Here is a 15,694-nt window from a genome sequence, read left to right as displayed (position 1 = left end):
TTCTCTTATTGTCTAGGCACAAACATGATGATGGTGGGTGTACATGGGCCCAAGACTCCTTGTGAGGAGGTATACGTGAAACACATGGGAAACCGAGTGTACAACGTCACCTACACTGTCAAGGAAAAGGGGGACTATATCCTCATTGTCAAGTGGGGAGACGAAAGTGTCCCAGGCAGTCCCTTCAAGGTCAATGTGCCCTGAGCCCCCAAAATGCCTCCCCAGCCCCTCAACCTCCTTGGCTGAAAACACACACACACACACACACACACACACACACACACACACATACATACACACCCAACAAACACACACACAGAGATGTCCAATACAGACATTTGCAGATGCGCAGACACACCCATATACATGGAACACCTGCTTTGGGGAAAAGGCCTGTACTTGGACTGGGGGAGCTGAATGATCAGATTCTCCCACTGACCCTTCTGGGAAAAGATGGGGAACTTTGTCGGCTAATGGAAGACATTGTCTATCCCCTAGAATGTGATCTTGGTAGGATAAGTTGATACCCCCTTCTCCTCATCCCAAACCAAGGCCAGAAGGATAGTGGGTCATATATTAACTGGGGGAATTCAGGGGGGTGCATGTGTGTGATTGTGTGTGATTGCCCCAAAGTGCACTGATAACTAAGACCCTGGGACAGCTCCTCCTCCCTCCCCTCCCCTAACTTTTGTAAGACTTCCCTTCCTACCTCCTCCCCTCCCTCCTCAAAGACTGTGCCTTGCCTCTCTGGTGGCCAGTAGTCTGTGGTGCTAAGGACTCTGAGAAGCTAAAGAAGAAAAACCATGTGGAGAAAAGAATCCAGATGGAGCAAGAATAACAGCACCTTGGCTGGCCCTGGACTCTGAGGGCTTGGTACACTTCGTCCAGCCCAGCTTTCCGGGGGCCTGGTTTTTTTTTTTTTTCCTGTTGTCATTTTTAATTGTTGCACAGCTCTGCCCCAATGGGGGCCTTTTGTACACATTGCGCAGCCCAGCATGGAGCTACTTGGGTAAAAAAATACCAAACAAGCCGAAATAAAGGATGGCCTGTTGCAGAGGCTCTGACTCTTCCTTCCATGGGATCTCTAGTTTCCTGTTCTTTTTCACCTACTTGATGCATAGTTTCCAATTTTTTCTCACCTGGACCCACAGGCCCAATTGAAGAATACATGAATTTTATATAGAAATGTCCTTTCGTTCTCTGTCTATCCCTCTCTATTCTAATATGTGCATATGTATATATACATACGTATATAGTTACATACAAATATATACAAACATGTAAATATACACACAAATATATGTCACTTTCTATGTCCAATGCACAGAAGACATAAAAACAAAATAAAAAATGGCCCATGCCCTCCAAAACTTATCTTCTAGTCTAGTGAGATTTCTGGATTTTGACTCTGGTCCGGAGAGTGGGTTCTCAGTTTTGGGTTACCTGCCGATTTGATCAGCGTGCTATATACAGCTTTATTCAAGTCAGTGATAAAAGTGTTACAAAGCACAGGGCCAAGCGCATTCCCCTGGAGGGCTCCACTGGACAATGCTATCAAGGTGACATTGGGCCACAAGTACGACATTCTGAATCTATCCATCCTTCTCCTTATTTGTCATAAAGTTAGGAGTACTTGACTTTGCTACAACCTGGGTAACTTAGGGCCATTTTTGTTGCTGACCACGAAGGCTTAGATGATGAGTGTATCAGCTCTGCAGCCGATGTAAAACTGGGAGGGAAAGCTGGAGGCGATCAATATCCAAGTTTCATGAGATGAAATTTGACAGAGACGTGTGAGCTCTTACACTTGGGTTTAAAATCAATTTCACAAGTACAAGGCGAGTATATTAGGTAGCAGCTCGCTGGAAAGATCCGGAGAATTTAATGAGTCAACAATGTAATTTACAAGCCCAGAAGGTAATGCGAACCACAAAACCATCAGAAGTGGCAAAGTTACAAAGATCAGACACCGCCCCTTCTTACAGACGGAAGGTCCGCAGTGTCGCATTCCGCATATTTTAGTGTGAGTGTCGCGGGAACTTTTTTTCTGGCTTTCTCAGTGGGGAAGGGGAGAAAAAGAAGGCGTCAGATCTTTTGGCGATAACTTCTAAAAATGGGGAATGGCTCCCGAGACAGAGAGGGGAGTACAGGGAGGGAAGGGGGACGCGTGACAGAAAATGCTTAAAAAGTTGAGCAGGCAGTTCGCTTGGAGCCATCCCCGACGCTTCCTGGCATCTGGGGGTTCTCCCCGCCTCAGCATCTGCTCAGGTGCGAGGATACCCTCCCACCGCCCATTTTCCAGGGCTCGAGAGAAAAACGAGCGCAGGTCCGAACTCGGAGGCAGCCTCCCCGCCGCCTCGACCACTTACTACCTGCGAAATGAAAGAGGTCCTCCGTGCTCCCTTCCACCTCGGTGATAGTCCGCTATCATCCCGAAGGCGTAGTAGGATACTGTTTTGCCTGTACCTAGCCGGGGTCTTTTATTGAGTCGCAAGGAACTATGGGATTGAGCCACAGGGAACTCTGGGAATGGTAGTTTTACGGTCGGAAACGAGTAGTTTGGCGCAGGCGCGGCGGAGTTTCGAGAGCTGGACTAATCACAGGGCTGCTCAGAGCGGAGGCGGAGGGAGGAGGCCGTGGAGAATAGCCAACCACAAGCAACGCGCATGTCTCGAGAAGAAAGGTTGCCGCCCCCTCAACATTGTGGCGAACTAAGGGGGCGGGCGGTGGGAGGAGCCAGCGGGAGAGGTGCTTCTACCTTTCCGCCTCTGGGCTGTGTGAGACCGCAGCCCCGCAGCGTTCGCCATGGCTGTGCGAGGGAAGCTGATCGCGGTGATCGGAGACGAGGACACTGTCACCGGTTTCCTGCTGGGCGGCATCGGGGAGCTCAACAAGCACCGCCACCCGAACTTTCTGGTGGTGGAGAAGGACACGACCATCAATGAAATCGAGGACACCTTCCGGTACGGTGGCCCGCAGGCTTCCTCCTGTGTGCGGGAGCGCGCGGTGGGGACGGGGCTGCTGGGGACCGGAGAGAGGAGGAGAGGAGTGCGGGGAGGCCCTGGCCGAGAGGCCTCTCCTTCCCCCACTGCTGCAGCGCCGCCAGGCCGGCGCAGCCTCCCGCCCCTCCCCGGCTCTCCGCGGACCGTCAGCCCGTCATATGACTGTGCCTCAGAGCAGAGAGGGGGCGGCGGAGCTCTGGGGTGACCGACAGCTCCTCCTCCAGGCTAGTGCGGGCCCACCCTGCCACCGAAGCTCCCGCACCCCGCCGCAGCTCCGGGAGGCAGGGCCGGCCCGCGCACAGCCGCGAAGGAGCCTCCAGCCCCTTAAGCTGGGGTCCAGGGGGGCTCCCAAATTCGGGTCTGTCTTCAGTAAATGCTCGCCGGGTGTCCCTGTGGTGTGTCCCCGTGTATCCGCTGAGTGGGAAAAGCGGAACCAGCCCTGTCCAGCCCAGCCCCCTCTTTTTACGGTAAAGTCCTAAAAAAAACTAGGCTGTGCGCTACTGGTGACCCAGGTGCTCTTCTGTGTCCTCTTATCTCCCCTCCCTTCCCTTTGTTTTCCAATCGTGGAATCTGATCCAGATTGTTCCCCAGCTGCGGGCGCTGTTTTTTTTTTTTTTTTTTTGATCTCTCTGCGCCGGTGGCTGAATCCGAGTTTAAAGACGGATCTGGGCCTAGGACACACTAGGGCTTGGGAGGAGCAGCCCCTGAATTCTCCTTGCATGGGATGAGGGCCGGACAGCCCGGGACTGCTCCCTCCCTCTGATCTCCGTGCTCCCTGGGGACGCCCCTCAGCCCCGAGGAGGAGGAGCACCCGGCCGCCCTGTGTGACCTATTCTGCTCCCTTCAGATCCTGGCCTCTGTTTTACCCCAAACAGCCGGCCCCGGTGTGTCAGGCTCGGGCTGGTTCCCGCTGCTTCGGGCCGGCTCAGCCCCACTCAGGGCAAAGCCACCCGGAGAACATCCCTTTTATAGCCGCTATGGGTCCTAAACTGCCCGGGCTCCGGGTTTGGTTTGGTTTTATTGCTGGGACACAGGGGGCAAAAGGGAGCGAGCGGAGTTTCCTTAGGAAGGAAAAATGAAGGCTCTAGAGAGTTTTTAGTTGGCTCACTTTTTCCCCAGGGGAACTAGACCTGAGTCACTACGTTGGCCACGTCCATTTTCTAGAACAGCTTCCTCCAGTCTGAGCTCCCCTGTCTCAGCCCTTCCTCTAGGCTTCACACACACTTCCAGGGCCCTCCCCCGGCTGGGGAGTGAAGGTGGTGAGTCCGCTTCCTTCTCGCCTTGACTCTGCTCCTCTCTCTTCGCCTCCACAGGCAGTTTCTGAATCGGGATGACATCGGCATCATCCTTATCAACCAGTACATTGCAGAAATGGTGCGGCACGCCCTGGACGCCCACACTCGCTCCATACCCGCCGTTTTGGAGATCCCTTCCAAGGAGCACCCCTACGATGCGGCCAAGGACTCCATCCTCCGGCGTGCCCGAGGCATGTTCACGGCTGAAGACCTTCGCTAAGGGACAGCCCCTGCTACCCTTCCAAATGTCCACTACTGAAATGAAAGGGGGAGGGCTCACGGTACCTGCCATTTGTTGGGCCCTGAAGTAAATCTAAGACAGAATGAAGACTGGAAAACATAAAGCCCAGCTCCTTAAACGTGTCCCTTTTGATCCCTCTTCCTTCTCCTGGTTGATTTTGTGCTGTCTTTGTCTTATGTCGATGCTAAATTAAAGTTCATTTCCCCAGGAATCTTTTACTTGGGGGGTTGGGGACTTGTAAAGGGGGTATCTGCTTCAGAAATGGAAGCCAAAATTGGGCTTGACTTCTCCCTACCCCGCTATCTCCTGGGTTGGAAAGAGGCTGCAGGCTCAGAAACACTGGAGCAAGCTGGAAGCAGCTAGAGAAGGCCATGACCCTTGTTCTGGGATGAGGATCCGGAGCTCCTTCTTCTAGGCTGGGACCTTAGAAGTCATCTGGTTCCCAACTTCAAAAGCTGGTTCAAAACCCCATGTAGGGTCTTGCAGCTGAATGTGGGGGGTTTGAAATTATGAGTTATTATCAGTACATGTTTGATTCGTATACCACTTTATATGCCTCCATACCCAGAATCATGTAAAAATTTCTCAGGCAAAAAGGGGTCTTGAGTGGATAAAGTTGAAGAAGCCCTGACACCTCACATATTTCACAGGTGAGAAAACAGGCCCAGAGAGATGAATGACGACCCATTACCCAAGGTCACACAAATCACAGATCACTAGATTCCACAAGAGGTTCTATAGCATGGTCTGCTTAGAGGAGGAGAATCCCAGTGTGATGTTAAGAATGGGAAAATAAAGCCTGGCTTCCAGGGCTAAGGGCATCACTTCCATTAGGGCCAGGGATGGTTCCTAAAGTGTGCCTCCATCCCAGGGTCATGTAGGGAGGAAAAGGAATGGGAGCCCTGCCTAGGCCCAGGGAAGGCAGCATATGGAATCCCTAGGACTGTATGAGGTGAGGCCAGGTTGCCAAGGCAACTGCTGTCCCTGAGGCCGTTGCTGCCTGAACCTGTCCGGAGGCAGTTCGCCTCTTCAGTTGCCTTAGCCCAGGTAGCCCTTCATCCCTGAGACTGTTGTTGCCTTAACCTCTCAGAAGGTCTGTTCACCCCTTGTTGCCTTAGCCCAGGTAGCCCTCCATCCCTGAGTTGCCTTTACCTCCCAGGAGGCCCTTTGCCCCTTCGGTTGCCTTAGTCCAGGTAGCCCTTCTCCCTGAGCCACCATGGCACGGCACCTCAATATGGACACACAGCGACTGAACTTCTGGAAAGAAGAACACCTAAAGGAGATGATGTTGCGTTGTGACTGGCACCGAAAGTATGGGGCGAAGGTGAAAGCCAAGCAGATGGCGAGGGATGCCACAAGAAAGGGCTTCAAACTGCCTACCTTGGGCCCCAAGGCCCCACCTTCTCCTCCACCTCCACCAAAAGAGCCTCCCAAAGCCTCACCTCCCGTTGTGGAGACTCCTGTAGAGGCAGAAATGTTCCCAGTGCCACCTGAAATACGGGAACTCCTTTACCAGGGAATCTCTCATGATTTCCAGGGTCGCTTCAACTACTTGCAAAAACGCAGAATTGCCAAGCCAGAGGATCGCTACCTCTTCCCCATCACTACTAACTTCACCTACGGCTGGCAGTTGGGTAAGACCACGCCCCTAGAGAAAACCAGACCCCCTTCCCCAATCTCTTAAACCACTTTGTGGCTCCTCACCTTCCCGGTTTCACGCTTATGCCTTGTCTTGCTACTGCTGGGGTTCAGGTGAGGGCAGAAAGGGGCTGGTGAAAAAGGAAGCTGATTCACTGCTTCTTCCATCTTGTTCATTGTCCCCAGCCCCAGTGCTGACTGGGGCTAACGCTACCACTAAGGCGCATTTGTGACCAGGGGAAGGGACCTTTATCCTTGTCCTCTCCCCTACATCAGCATCCACAGCCATTCAGGACCCCTTTTTTTATTTATTTACTCAGACCAATGAAATGGCAGCCACAATCACCTGTGGCTCACAAAGCAAGATTCCCCCATCCCCCCCTTCTTACTTCAGGAGCCCAGCCCCAGCTTTTGCCCTCTCTTCTCCCAGGCACCCCAGTGGAACGAAAGATGGTCTCCTGTAAGATGTGCCGAATAGAAACCTTCTTCCGCAAGAATGGGGCCTTTGCTCTACTGGACCCTAAGGACTTAGCCCTCTGACCTTGGGCTTGGGGGGAGGGTGGGAAGGCAAAGCAGGGAAATGGAGATTACATGCCCTCAGGTGGGGCAAAGCTGGCTCCCTCTGTGGTGGGTGTATATGTCTGGGTTTCCTGGGCACTTGGGGTTGGTTAATTCCCGGGCCTTTCTGTAGTTCTGGCCAGCGCTGCTGACCTCTGGTTTCTGATCGTCAGAGAGCACTCCACTGCCTTTCTCCCCAGCATCCCCTTGGTCACTAATCCTCCTCAGGCCCCAAACGGGCTGGCACAGAGCTGGGAGGAGCCGGTTCTCCCCAGGTCTCTGGGGTCGCAGTAGCTCCTGGAAATTCCTAGTGTTCCTGGGGGAGACAGCCATCATCAGTTCATGCACCAAACTGTGTATCCCTTGCCCTTGCCCCAGCCCGGGGAAAGTCCACCCCAGAGGGTCTCTCACCTCTCCCGCTGGGCCTGCAGCAGCCCTGTCCTTTCCTTGTGTCGCTGCTCCAGCTGCTCCCTCAAGGCACACCTCTGCTGGGCCACGTCGCCCTGGGGGGCCAGAGACCCAGTGAGCCCATGGGCACCCAGCTACAGGCGGCATCAGCCTGAGAGCGGGGCCTCTCTCCTCCCTCCCTTCCCTCCTCTCCCAGGGACCTGCCTGCATCCGGGGCTGGGTGGGAGGGATCCGGGAGCTCAGGAGGTCCTCCTCTGAGCGGCGATTCCTGGCAATGCGCAGGCGCTCCTGGACCTGAAGGCGGATGAGAGCGTTGTAGGACCAGTCACCTAGAGGCGTTCCCCTTTCCTCTGCACTGACCCCCATCACGATGGACGACCCCTCTTACCCTGAGCCTTTGCTGTTCTCGGTCCCTCTGGTGCCTTCTCCCAGCCTCGCCCTGTAGCTCCAGAAGCCTTTTCAGGGTCTGGTCTTGCTGGCTCGGAGTGAGCCCCAGTAAAACCAGCTCCTTGCTGGGGGGATTGCGGAGTCGTTGCTGAAGTGTGAGAGAAAAACGGGAAACTTCGGTCCACCCCTGCCAGCCATCGGGACGACAGGAGCAGTCTGCCATCCTCAGGTAGCTTCCTCCTTGTTCATCCCCACTTTCCTTACCTGGAGCTCCCCAGCCCTGGGATTTGGCAGCAGGGATGGCGGCTGAAGCCAGCCATCCTCCGTGTCCTTCAGTCTGTTCTCCCCTAGGTCTGGCCCCTTTTTCCCACTGGCTCCTAAGGCTTGCTGGCTCTCCCCTCTGAGTCTCCCCAGCTTGACTGCATCGTGTTCCCCAGCTCTGTGCTCTGCTGGGGTTTTCTGTCTGGTTTCCTGACTCGGCAGCCACTGCCCTTCTGGTACAGCCCCCAGCCTCGCTTGACCCCGGAGCTGTGGGGTGACCTTTCCCAGGGACCCTGAGACTTCTATTCCCCATATGGATGCAAATGCTTCTCCTCGACCCTGCGGCATCTTATTTCTCTGAGGCTGCAAGGTTGCCTTTTCCTGGTACTGTGGGTCCTCTTCCAGGGGAAACAGAGGCGTATCCTCTTTTGGGGGCCACTTGGTCTCCTTTCTTTGAAGCAGAATGGGAATCTCTCCTTGAGGCTGTGGATTCTCCTTTCCCCATAATTTTAGAATATCCCCTTTCTGGAACTGTGAGACTTCTTCATGGGATTGCAACTTCTCCCCTTCCAGGGAATGTAAGAACTGACTTCCTTGGCATTGAAAAGTCTGTCTATAGACCTGTTTTTCCCTTTCCTGAATCAGTGTGATTTCCTCATGCTGGGCCTGGGAGGTTTCTCCTTCCCGAGGTTCAGCAGTTTCTTTCATTAGGACTTGGGGGATTTTCCCTTTGTGGGCCTTTGGGGTTTCCTCCCTCTGAGCTTGGGAAATTTCTCCTATGTCTGGAGTCTCCACTTGGGTCCAGGGAATCTCACCCCTCTGGACTTTTGGAGTTGCCTCCCTTTGAGCCTGGGTCCATGGGATCTCCTTTCCCTGAGCCCTGGGGCTCTCTTCCCTTGGGGTATTTTGGGTCTGAATCTGGGGCTTCTCTTCTTTTTGAGTGCTTGGGGATTTCTTTCTCTGAACCTTTGAGGTCTCCTCCCTCCAGCTCTGGGAACTTTCCCCTTTGTGGTCCCTGGAGGTCTCTGTCCCCACGAGTGCCTGAGCTCCTGCCCTCTCCTGCTCAGGCTTGGCCTCCTGTAAGCCCTCCAGTTCCCTGAGGGGCCATAGCTCCCCTGGCTTGAGAGTCTCTGGAGAATGCAGAATCCGTGATGGTGGCTGGTCGGACCTCTGCACCCTGAATTCTGGAAGGTTTCTCCCTATTCCTTGGCCTGAGTCCTACAGAAATGAGATGTATATATTGGAACCTGACTTGTTTACAGCAAATCCCACTGAGACTCTGGGCCCTTAAGCCAGGGATCAATGTCCCCAAGGACTTGAAGGAAGATTAGATGTATACTGAGTCCTATGAGGCAAATCTCTACTTCCACACCAGCTATTCTGCTCTCTCCTGAATTTTTGTCTTAATCCTAAAAAAGGATTTCCATTTTATAAAATATAATAGGGAATTTCCGTTTTGATCCCTTCCTGACATTCCATGTGTCCCCCACTTCCTCACTGATCACCCTCCTGGTAGAACACAGGCCCAGCCACCATCCCACCATATTCCCAATGATTCCTTCCCTCCCATGAGAAATAGGTGGTGCTGAGACCTCTGACCTTCCCCCTCCCCCAGCTCTAGCATGAATAAGAACCCCTGCAATGTTCCCCTCTTTAGTCTTTTTTGTCTCCCTGGGCTTCCCTCGTCCTTGGAGATGCTCTCAGCTATGACGTCAGGTTCTAGTGTAAATCCTGAAGGAAGAAAGGGAAGAGAGGATTATTAGAAGGCTTTCCACTTATGTCTGCTCCTCTCGCCTTTCTCAAGCACCAGTTCCTCTTCTACAGAAGACTAGGACACCTGGGGACACTGAATCACAGGGAATCATAGGGACATTTTATGGTCCATAAAGATAGGGAAAGGGGAAGGCAGCCCGGCCTAGAACTTGGGTACGGCCTTGGAGAAGAAAGATACCTTAGTCCAGATTATCTCCAAACACGATGGCCTTACCCCTTCCCCATAGGGCATTGGACTCGGACCTCCCTAGCCTGTCCAGAGGGAGCTTTGTGTGCCTCTGTGAGTAGACTGTGCTGAAGGGAGAATGTGTGAAAGACTATTTGCTGGGGCACATGCCATGTATCTTTGCTGCTGACTCTGAATTCAGGGTCCTCACTTTGATTATGTCTGCTGGCTTCCACCTCCCTTTTACTTTATCTTCCTAGAAGCAAGAGAAGGGGAAGGTTCTTGGGTTCTGAGGCTGGGGGGTCTTACTTGGCTCCTCCCCAGGCTGTTCTCGTTGGCTTTTCTCGAGCAGCTTCCAGGTATCAGCCCCAACCTCAGATTCTGGACCTTTGAGGAAAGAGGAAATAATTGTCCCCCAGTCAGCAGAAGGCCCATCCCTCCCCTGCCAGACGTGATGGCTTACCCAGGGCTGCCCATCCTGGCATTCCGGGGCTCTCCCCGCTCTGCTCTGGCTCTGTACCTCCTTCAGGGTTGGCTGTGCTCTGCATCCCTGCACGGCCTTGAGCCCTACATCTACGGTCCAACCAGAGTAGTCAGTCACCTGACAGGAGGCTTGGCAAAGCCAGCACAAGCCTGGTAGATGGGACTGGCAAAACCATCCTCTCTGCCTCCAGGGCTTGTCATCTACAATTATTTGTCTCTTAAATGGCACCTCCACAATAGACACATCCACACTCATCCTCTGCAGCTCTAAACATGCTCCCAATGCAGGACCCAGGCCCTGGGCCAAGAAGGCCTCCCCTCTGTAACCTTGACTCATGCCCGACCCATCTCCCAGGAAACGCCTCTCATTCTGCTCCGGCTTGTCTCAGGAACAGAAGCCTGGGACCAGGAGAAGCCAGGACTGGGCGAAGGGAAAGTCTGAAATGAGGCTTTCGCCTTTAGTGCAACCCTCCACTAAAGTGTGGGAAAATGTAACAACTTGACCACTTAGGACTCTGGGACCAGACTCTAGGTGTTCTGAGTCCAAGTGAGCTTCCTTTCCACTGCATTGCATCGCCTCTAAGAAACGACCCCTTTACTCAGAAGGTTTGACACCTGGGTCCCCCGCTCTGGAGAAGTGGGTAACAGGAACGGACCCTGGATACAGGAAAAGGCTTAATCAAGAGGGCGCTGGGAGCAAAAGGAAGAGGGAAAGGGCTTATTAGGCACTTTGATCTTGGGATGGGGGAGCACAGGAAACCATTAAAGAGGACTCACTTTTCCAAAAGCTGTTGATTTTGCTTCTGGATATCCTTCTCTCGGGCCAGCCTCCAGTGCCGGGGATGCTGGAGAGGAGATGCTGAAGAGGACTCAAGGCCTCAAGCCACCTTAGGAATCAGGCTTCTACCCTACCCTCATTCTCTTGCCTCCTTTCAGCTGTAGATCTCTCCCCAAAACAGCTTAAGGGAGAGGCAGAAGGCTCTGATCTTCCCTGGGGAAGGTGACAAAACTATAGGACCCCAGAATTTAAGATAAAAATGGTCACAGAGCTCCTAAGTCCCTGGCCCTTGCTGACCATGAGACTAGAACCCAGATCACCTGAATTCCACTTCAGACTCTCTCCCACCCAGCCCCTTGGCCTCTCCTTCTGAGGGAGTCTGTCTCCCAAATAAGACACTTGGACCAGCCACTCTACTGCAATTCTCTCCATCATTCCACAATGTCACACTGCCCTAACAAGTGGCCAATCACTAACTGAGCAATTGATCCTGGAGGGGAGAATGTAAGGAAGGCTGGTGCAGGACAGGCCTTCTGGCTTTTTAGGGGGGTCTGGTGAGACCCAGAGAAATGGGGCTTCAAGGAGACTCGTCCATCTCCATGGAGACCCCAGGGCTTAGCCTTCCTTTTCCCACTTGGGTCTTGTTCCCCTACGTCACACTGCCCCTCTTCTCCTGTGGCCAGCACCACCTCCTCCCTGGCCTGTGTCTCCCTTCTCATCCCCAACTCACCACCAGCTCCTCCTCCCCCCGGGGCCAGACGCAGGGCTCCCAGGTATGGTTGCCTGAGCTCCCGACCTCGTCCCAAGGGCTTCCGAACTGTCCCTCTCTTGGCCAGAAAAGACCAAGTCTAGCCCCAGTCAGTAGTTCCAGGTCCCATAGAACCTGAGGGAAGGTGAAAACAAGAGAGGTGTAGGGGAAGGATGTCTATGGGGGGTGGGGGTGGGAATGGGCCTGTCCTCGGTGCCCTGTACCTGTTCCTGCTCTTGCCGTCTCCGCTCCATCTCCAGCAGCACCAAAGGCAGTTCAAGTTCCCGAGGGCTGTGGGCCCCACGTACCTGAGAGTTCCCGACAGTGGGGTCAGGCCCCCACCCTGGCACTTGGCTGCCACTTTACTCTCCCTTCCCCACCTCTGCCTACCTGCTGCATGGCCATCAGGAGCTCCTCAAGCCTGGCAGGAGCTTGGAAGAGCTGCTGGTAAAGAGCTAGTATTTGCTCCGAGGGGAAAGGGAGCTGAGGATCCAGGACCACTGCATCTGACTCCATGGGGTGAGTGCAGCCCCCTGCCTGCTGTCCCATGAAACCTGAAGACACAGACATCTTCAACTCTCCAAGGGTACCCCTGGAAACCTCCCTCCCTTGTATTCATCTGAAGCTGGAAGAGACAGGACCCCCTTTTTTAAAGGGGAGTTGCCTCCAGAGGCTCCTAATGACCCTTAGGAAGTAGGGGAATAAAGGTGAAGAGGAAATAAAAGGAAGAAAGGAAGGGACAATTCTATCCCCTCAATAATGCAAAAGTCTCTTGACACCTGAGCTGACTTACTGGAGAGGCACCTGTTGGGAGCAGGGAGAGACTGAGCCAGTTCAGTGTAATGTCCCACGGCCCCATTTATGGAAATTTTATGGTTACACTGGGGGAAGCAAAGTTTCTTGATGATTTTACCAGTGTCTGGTCAGGAAAACAAGAATAAGCTGGTAAATTCAGAATTCAGAAAAAAAAATGTGGGAATTAGGAAATTTGCCCAATAGTACACAGTTAACAAATTGCAAGAGTGGGATTTGAGCCCCAGGCAAAGCAAGAGAAATGAGTGGAAGCTGAAAAGAGGCCGGCTTAGGATTGATAAGAATTTCTTAAAAGCTGTAGCAATCCAAAAAGTGGTATGTGCTGCTGCTGCAGGTCCTGTCTCAAATAACTGTAATAAGGCTGGGGGCAGGGGGGGGGGGGAAGGAAAAAGGGGCAGGACTTCGCTCTAGGGCCCTGGAAATCAGATGAGGCTGACGGCTGTTGTACTCCAGCAGGTAGTAACAACTGAATCTAACAATTACCAAGAAAATAGTTAAAATAGAAAGCTACTAGATTGTTTTGTTTCTTCAGGCTGGCGTCCTTGCTCCAAGTAAGGTCCTTCCCAGCCCTGCCCTGCCCTTCTCCCTCCCTTGAGGTCAGTCTCCCCACCTCTATAGACAGAGCTTTGTGGGTCAGAGCTGCTGAGACCTCCACCCTTGCCCCGTTGGCCAGTTGAGCTTTGTGTCTCAAGGCTTGAGGTCCCTTGCTGAGGTCCACCACCTCTCCCTTTGAATTTGTCTCATTAAGTGATTTGAGAACTTCTTTCATGTGGCTTGTCCAAGACCTCAGAATTTCTAATTATGGCCCTGCATCTCATTGAAAGTTTTTAAAGGACTGCTTGTTTGGAATGATACAGGGACTTCTTGCAGCAGCTCTGGAGGGTCCTCCATTGCTCCAAATCTAGTGCTTCCCCTATTAGACCATAGCCATCACAGATAATTTTTTTCTCCTCCCCTTCTTCTATGCCTCTATTTTCTTTGTGGCCTTTACAAATATAGTGTTTCAGAGACTGGAAATGATTGAGAATAGGGAAAGAAGCCAAGGGGGCAGGAATACAGGATGGTGGATTTTTTGAACCCCTGTACCCTCATCTTTCACTGATGTTGTAGGAATTGGATTTATTGGCTATTCTTCCTCACCAAAAGGTAACTCTGTTAAGATGGTGGAGTAAAGTAGGAACTCATCTGAACTCTCCCAAATTCACCTCAAAAAATGATAAAATAAGGCCTCAAAAGGTACCTCAGAATGAGCCAACCCTTTTGTGTCTCACTTATCTCTCACCAATAACCATTCCATTCAAGGAGAGGAGTAAATATGTGTCTATGGTAATCTTATGTTGGACGAGTGGAAATATGGGAGATATATCATTGGGAAGAAAAACCTGTTGGAAACTATAGGATTGACAGGTACATGGGATTGAATTGTTCTGATTTTGAGGTAGCAGAAATGTTCTAGCTATCTGTAATTCCTTCTTTGTCCCTCAACGGAGGAAGGCAAAGTTAGTGTACCTTTACATATTTAAGTGATTACAGGACAGGGCACACATTACATGACAGAACCTTGCCACAAGCTAGACATAACTCTGGAAGCTTCCTGATGTACTGTGAGTGAACCTGAGACTGGTCCAGAGAATCCATATAGATGAATCCCAAGTTCTGCTGACATGAGCTGTAGAGAAGATCATGGATAGAAGCCCCATTTATGGCTGGCTCAGGGGCAATCAGGAATAGCCAAAGTCTAGAAGAAATTTTAAAAGAACTCAGGAAATGTAGGGCTTAGTCTGGGATTAGGTAGATTCATCTTATGTAGAATCTAGTTACCTTATCTTGAGGTATATTTCCAGAATTTATAATTCCTTTTTCCCTTAAGAATAAATCCTAGGAAAACATCTTTTTGACACTGACTCACACCTAACACCATATACCAAGGTAAGGTTGAAATGGGTTCATGATTTAGACATAAAGAGTGATATTACAAGCAAATTAGAAGAACAAAGGATAGTTTACCTCTCAGATCTATGGAGAATAAAGGAATTTGTGGCCAAAGAAGAAATGGAATTCATTATTGAACAAGAAAAGGATAATTTTGATTACATTAGGAAGTTTTTGTATAGACAAAACTAATGCAGACAAAATTAGAAGGAAAGCAATAAACTGGGAAAACATTTTTATATTTAAATATTCAGACAAAGGCTCCTTTTTAAAAAATATAGAGAATTGACTCAAATTTATAAGAATTCAAGCTGTTCTCCAATTGATAAGTGGTCAAAGAATATGAACAGACAATTCTTAGATAAAGAAATTAAAAACATTTCTAATCATATGAAAAGGTGCTCCAAATCACTATTGATCAGAGAAATGCAAATTAAGACAACTCTGAGGTATCACTACATACTTCTCAGATTGGCTAAGATGACAGGAAAAGATAATGGTGATCATTGGAGGAGATGTGGGAAAACTGGGATATTACTACATTGTTGATGGAGTTGTGAAATGACCCAACCATTCTGGAGAGCAATTTAGAATTATGCCCAAAGGGATATCAAATTGTGCATATCCCCTTTGATCCAACAGTGTCTCTACTAGGTTTATCCCAAAGTGATCATAAATGAGGGAAAGGGACCCACATGTACAAGATGTGGCAGCCCTCTTCGTAGTGGCAAGAAATTGGAAACTAAGTGGATGCCCATCAGTTGGAGACTGGCTGAATAAGTTATGTTATATAAATCTTATGGAATATTATTATTCTATAAGAAACAGTCAGCAGGATGATTTCAGAGAGGTCTGAAGAGACTTTCCTGAACTGATGCTAAGTGAAATGAGCAGAACCAAGAGATGACCATATGGCAACAAGAAGATTATTTAAGATCGATTCTAATAGACATGACTCTTTTCAACAATGAGATGATTGAAGCCAGTTCCAATTATCTTGTGATGAAGAGAGACCATCTTCATCCAGAGAGAGGACTATGGGAACTTAATGTGGATCACAACATAGCATTTTCACTTTTTTGTTGTTTGCATTTTTTCTCATTTTTTCTTTTTGATTTGATTTTTCTTTTGCAGCAAGATAATTGTTTAAGTATGTATAAGCATGTATACATATATTGGATTTAGCATATATTTATATTTAACATATATTG

The 15,694-nt window shown here is 50.8% G+C and overlaps 4 protein-coding genes and 1 long non-coding RNA gene across 6 annotated transcripts in view; 3 read left to right on the top strand and 2 right to left on the bottom strand.

Moving 5' to 3' along the window:
• The window catches only part of FLNC (filamin C), a 41,983-nt gene extending 40,926 nt beyond the window's left edge, over positions 1 to 1,057 (top strand). For both annotated transcript variants that reach the window (XM_074267979.1, XM_074267978.1), the window contains one exon: positions 17 to 1,057. In XM_074267979.1, coding sequence (XP_074124080.1) covers positions 17 to 204 — 188 coding nt within the window. In that variant the 3' untranslated portion in view covers positions 205 to 1,057. The remainder of the gene's footprint in view (positions 1 to 16) is intronic.
• Positions 1,058 to 2,325: 1,268 nt separating this feature from the next.
• On the top strand, positions 2,326 to 4,749 carry ATP6V1F (ATPase H+ transporting V1 subunit F). The gene is made up of 2 exons (XM_074267982.1): positions 2,326 to 2,963; positions 4,316 to 4,749. The coding sequence occupies exons 1-2, from the start codon at positions 2,806 to 2,808 to the stop codon at positions 4,515 to 4,517; spliced, it is 360 nt and encodes a 119-aa protein (XP_074124083.1). The 5' UTR covers positions 2,326 to 2,805; the 3' UTR covers positions 4,518 to 4,749.
• A 134-nt stretch (positions 4,750 to 4,883) lies between these two features.
• SPMIP1 (sperm microtubule inner protein 1) lies at positions 4,884 to 6,791 on the top strand. The gene is made up of 2 exons (XM_074267981.1): positions 4,884 to 6,172; positions 6,607 to 6,791. Exons 1-2 carry the CDS (start codon positions 5,755 to 5,757, stop codon positions 6,714 to 6,716), a joined length of 528 nt encoding a protein of 175 aa, XP_074124082.1. The 5' UTR covers positions 4,884 to 5,754; the 3' UTR covers positions 6,717 to 6,791.
• An 80-nt stretch (positions 6,792 to 6,871) lies between these two features.
• On the bottom strand, positions 6,872 to 9,089 carry LOC141543110 (uncharacterized). Its single transcript, XM_074267980.1, has 4 exons — positions 7,794 to 9,089; positions 7,531 to 7,677; positions 7,146 to 7,436; positions 6,872 to 7,050 (listed from the first exon to the last, which is right to left on the bottom strand). The coding sequence occupies exons 1-4, from the start codon at positions 8,496 to 8,498 to the stop codon at positions 7,042 to 7,044; spliced, it is 1,152 nt and encodes a 383-aa protein (XP_074124081.1). The 5' UTR covers positions 8,499 to 9,089; the 3' UTR covers positions 6,872 to 7,041.
• Positions 9,090 to 9,163: 74 nt separating this feature from the next.
• LOC141543113 (uncharacterized) lies at positions 9,164 to 10,994 on the bottom strand. The gene is made up of 3 exons (XR_012482333.1): positions 10,193 to 10,994; positions 10,039 to 10,116; positions 9,164 to 9,521 (listed from the first exon to the last, which is right to left on the bottom strand). It is a non-coding gene; the product is annotated as an uncharacterized LOC141543113 (long non-coding RNA).
• Positions 10,995 to 15,694: the final 4,700 nt, after the last annotated feature.

Source organism: Sminthopsis crassicaudata, chromosome 5 (assembly GCF_048593235.1).
Source record: "Sminthopsis crassicaudata isolate SCR6 chromosome 5, ASM4859323v1, whole genome shotgun sequence".
Lineage (NCBI taxonomy): Eukaryota > Metazoa > Chordata > Mammalia > Dasyuromorphia > Dasyuridae > Sminthopsis > Sminthopsis crassicaudata.
Note: the sequence above shows the minus strand (reverse complement) of the source record. Positions and strands in the feature narration are given on the sequence as shown.

Bases quoted from the DNA above. Each gene is read 5' to 3' on its own strand.
- SPMIP1 (XM_074267981.1), top strand. From the start codon at position 5,755: ATGGCACGGCACCTCAATATGGACACACAGCGACTGAACTTCTGGAAA. The intron at 6,173-6,606 runs GTAAGACCACGC...CTCTTCTCCCAG, and splicing joins CACCTACGGCTGGCAGTTGG to GCACCCCAGTGGAACGAAAG.
- ATP6V1F (XM_074267982.1), top strand. From the start codon at position 2,806: ATGGCTGTGCGAGGGAAGCTGATCGCGGTGATCGGAGACGAGGACACT. The intron at 2,964-4,315 runs GTACGGTGGCCC...TCGCCTCCACAG, and splicing joins GAAATCGAGGACACCTTCCG to GCAGTTTCTGAATCGGGATG.
- LOC141543110 (XM_074267980.1), bottom strand. From the start codon at position 8,498: ATGAAAGAAACTGCTGAACCTCGGGAAGGAGAAACCTCCCAGGCCCAG. The intron at 7,678-7,793 runs GTAAGGAAAGTG...CTCACACTTCAG, and splicing joins CCAGGGCTGGGGAGCTCCAG to CAACGACTCCGCAATCCCCC. The intron at 7,437-7,530 runs GTAAGAGGGGTC...ATCCGCCTTCAG, and splicing joins GAGAACAGCAAAGGCTCAGG to GTCCAGGAGCGCCTGCGCAT.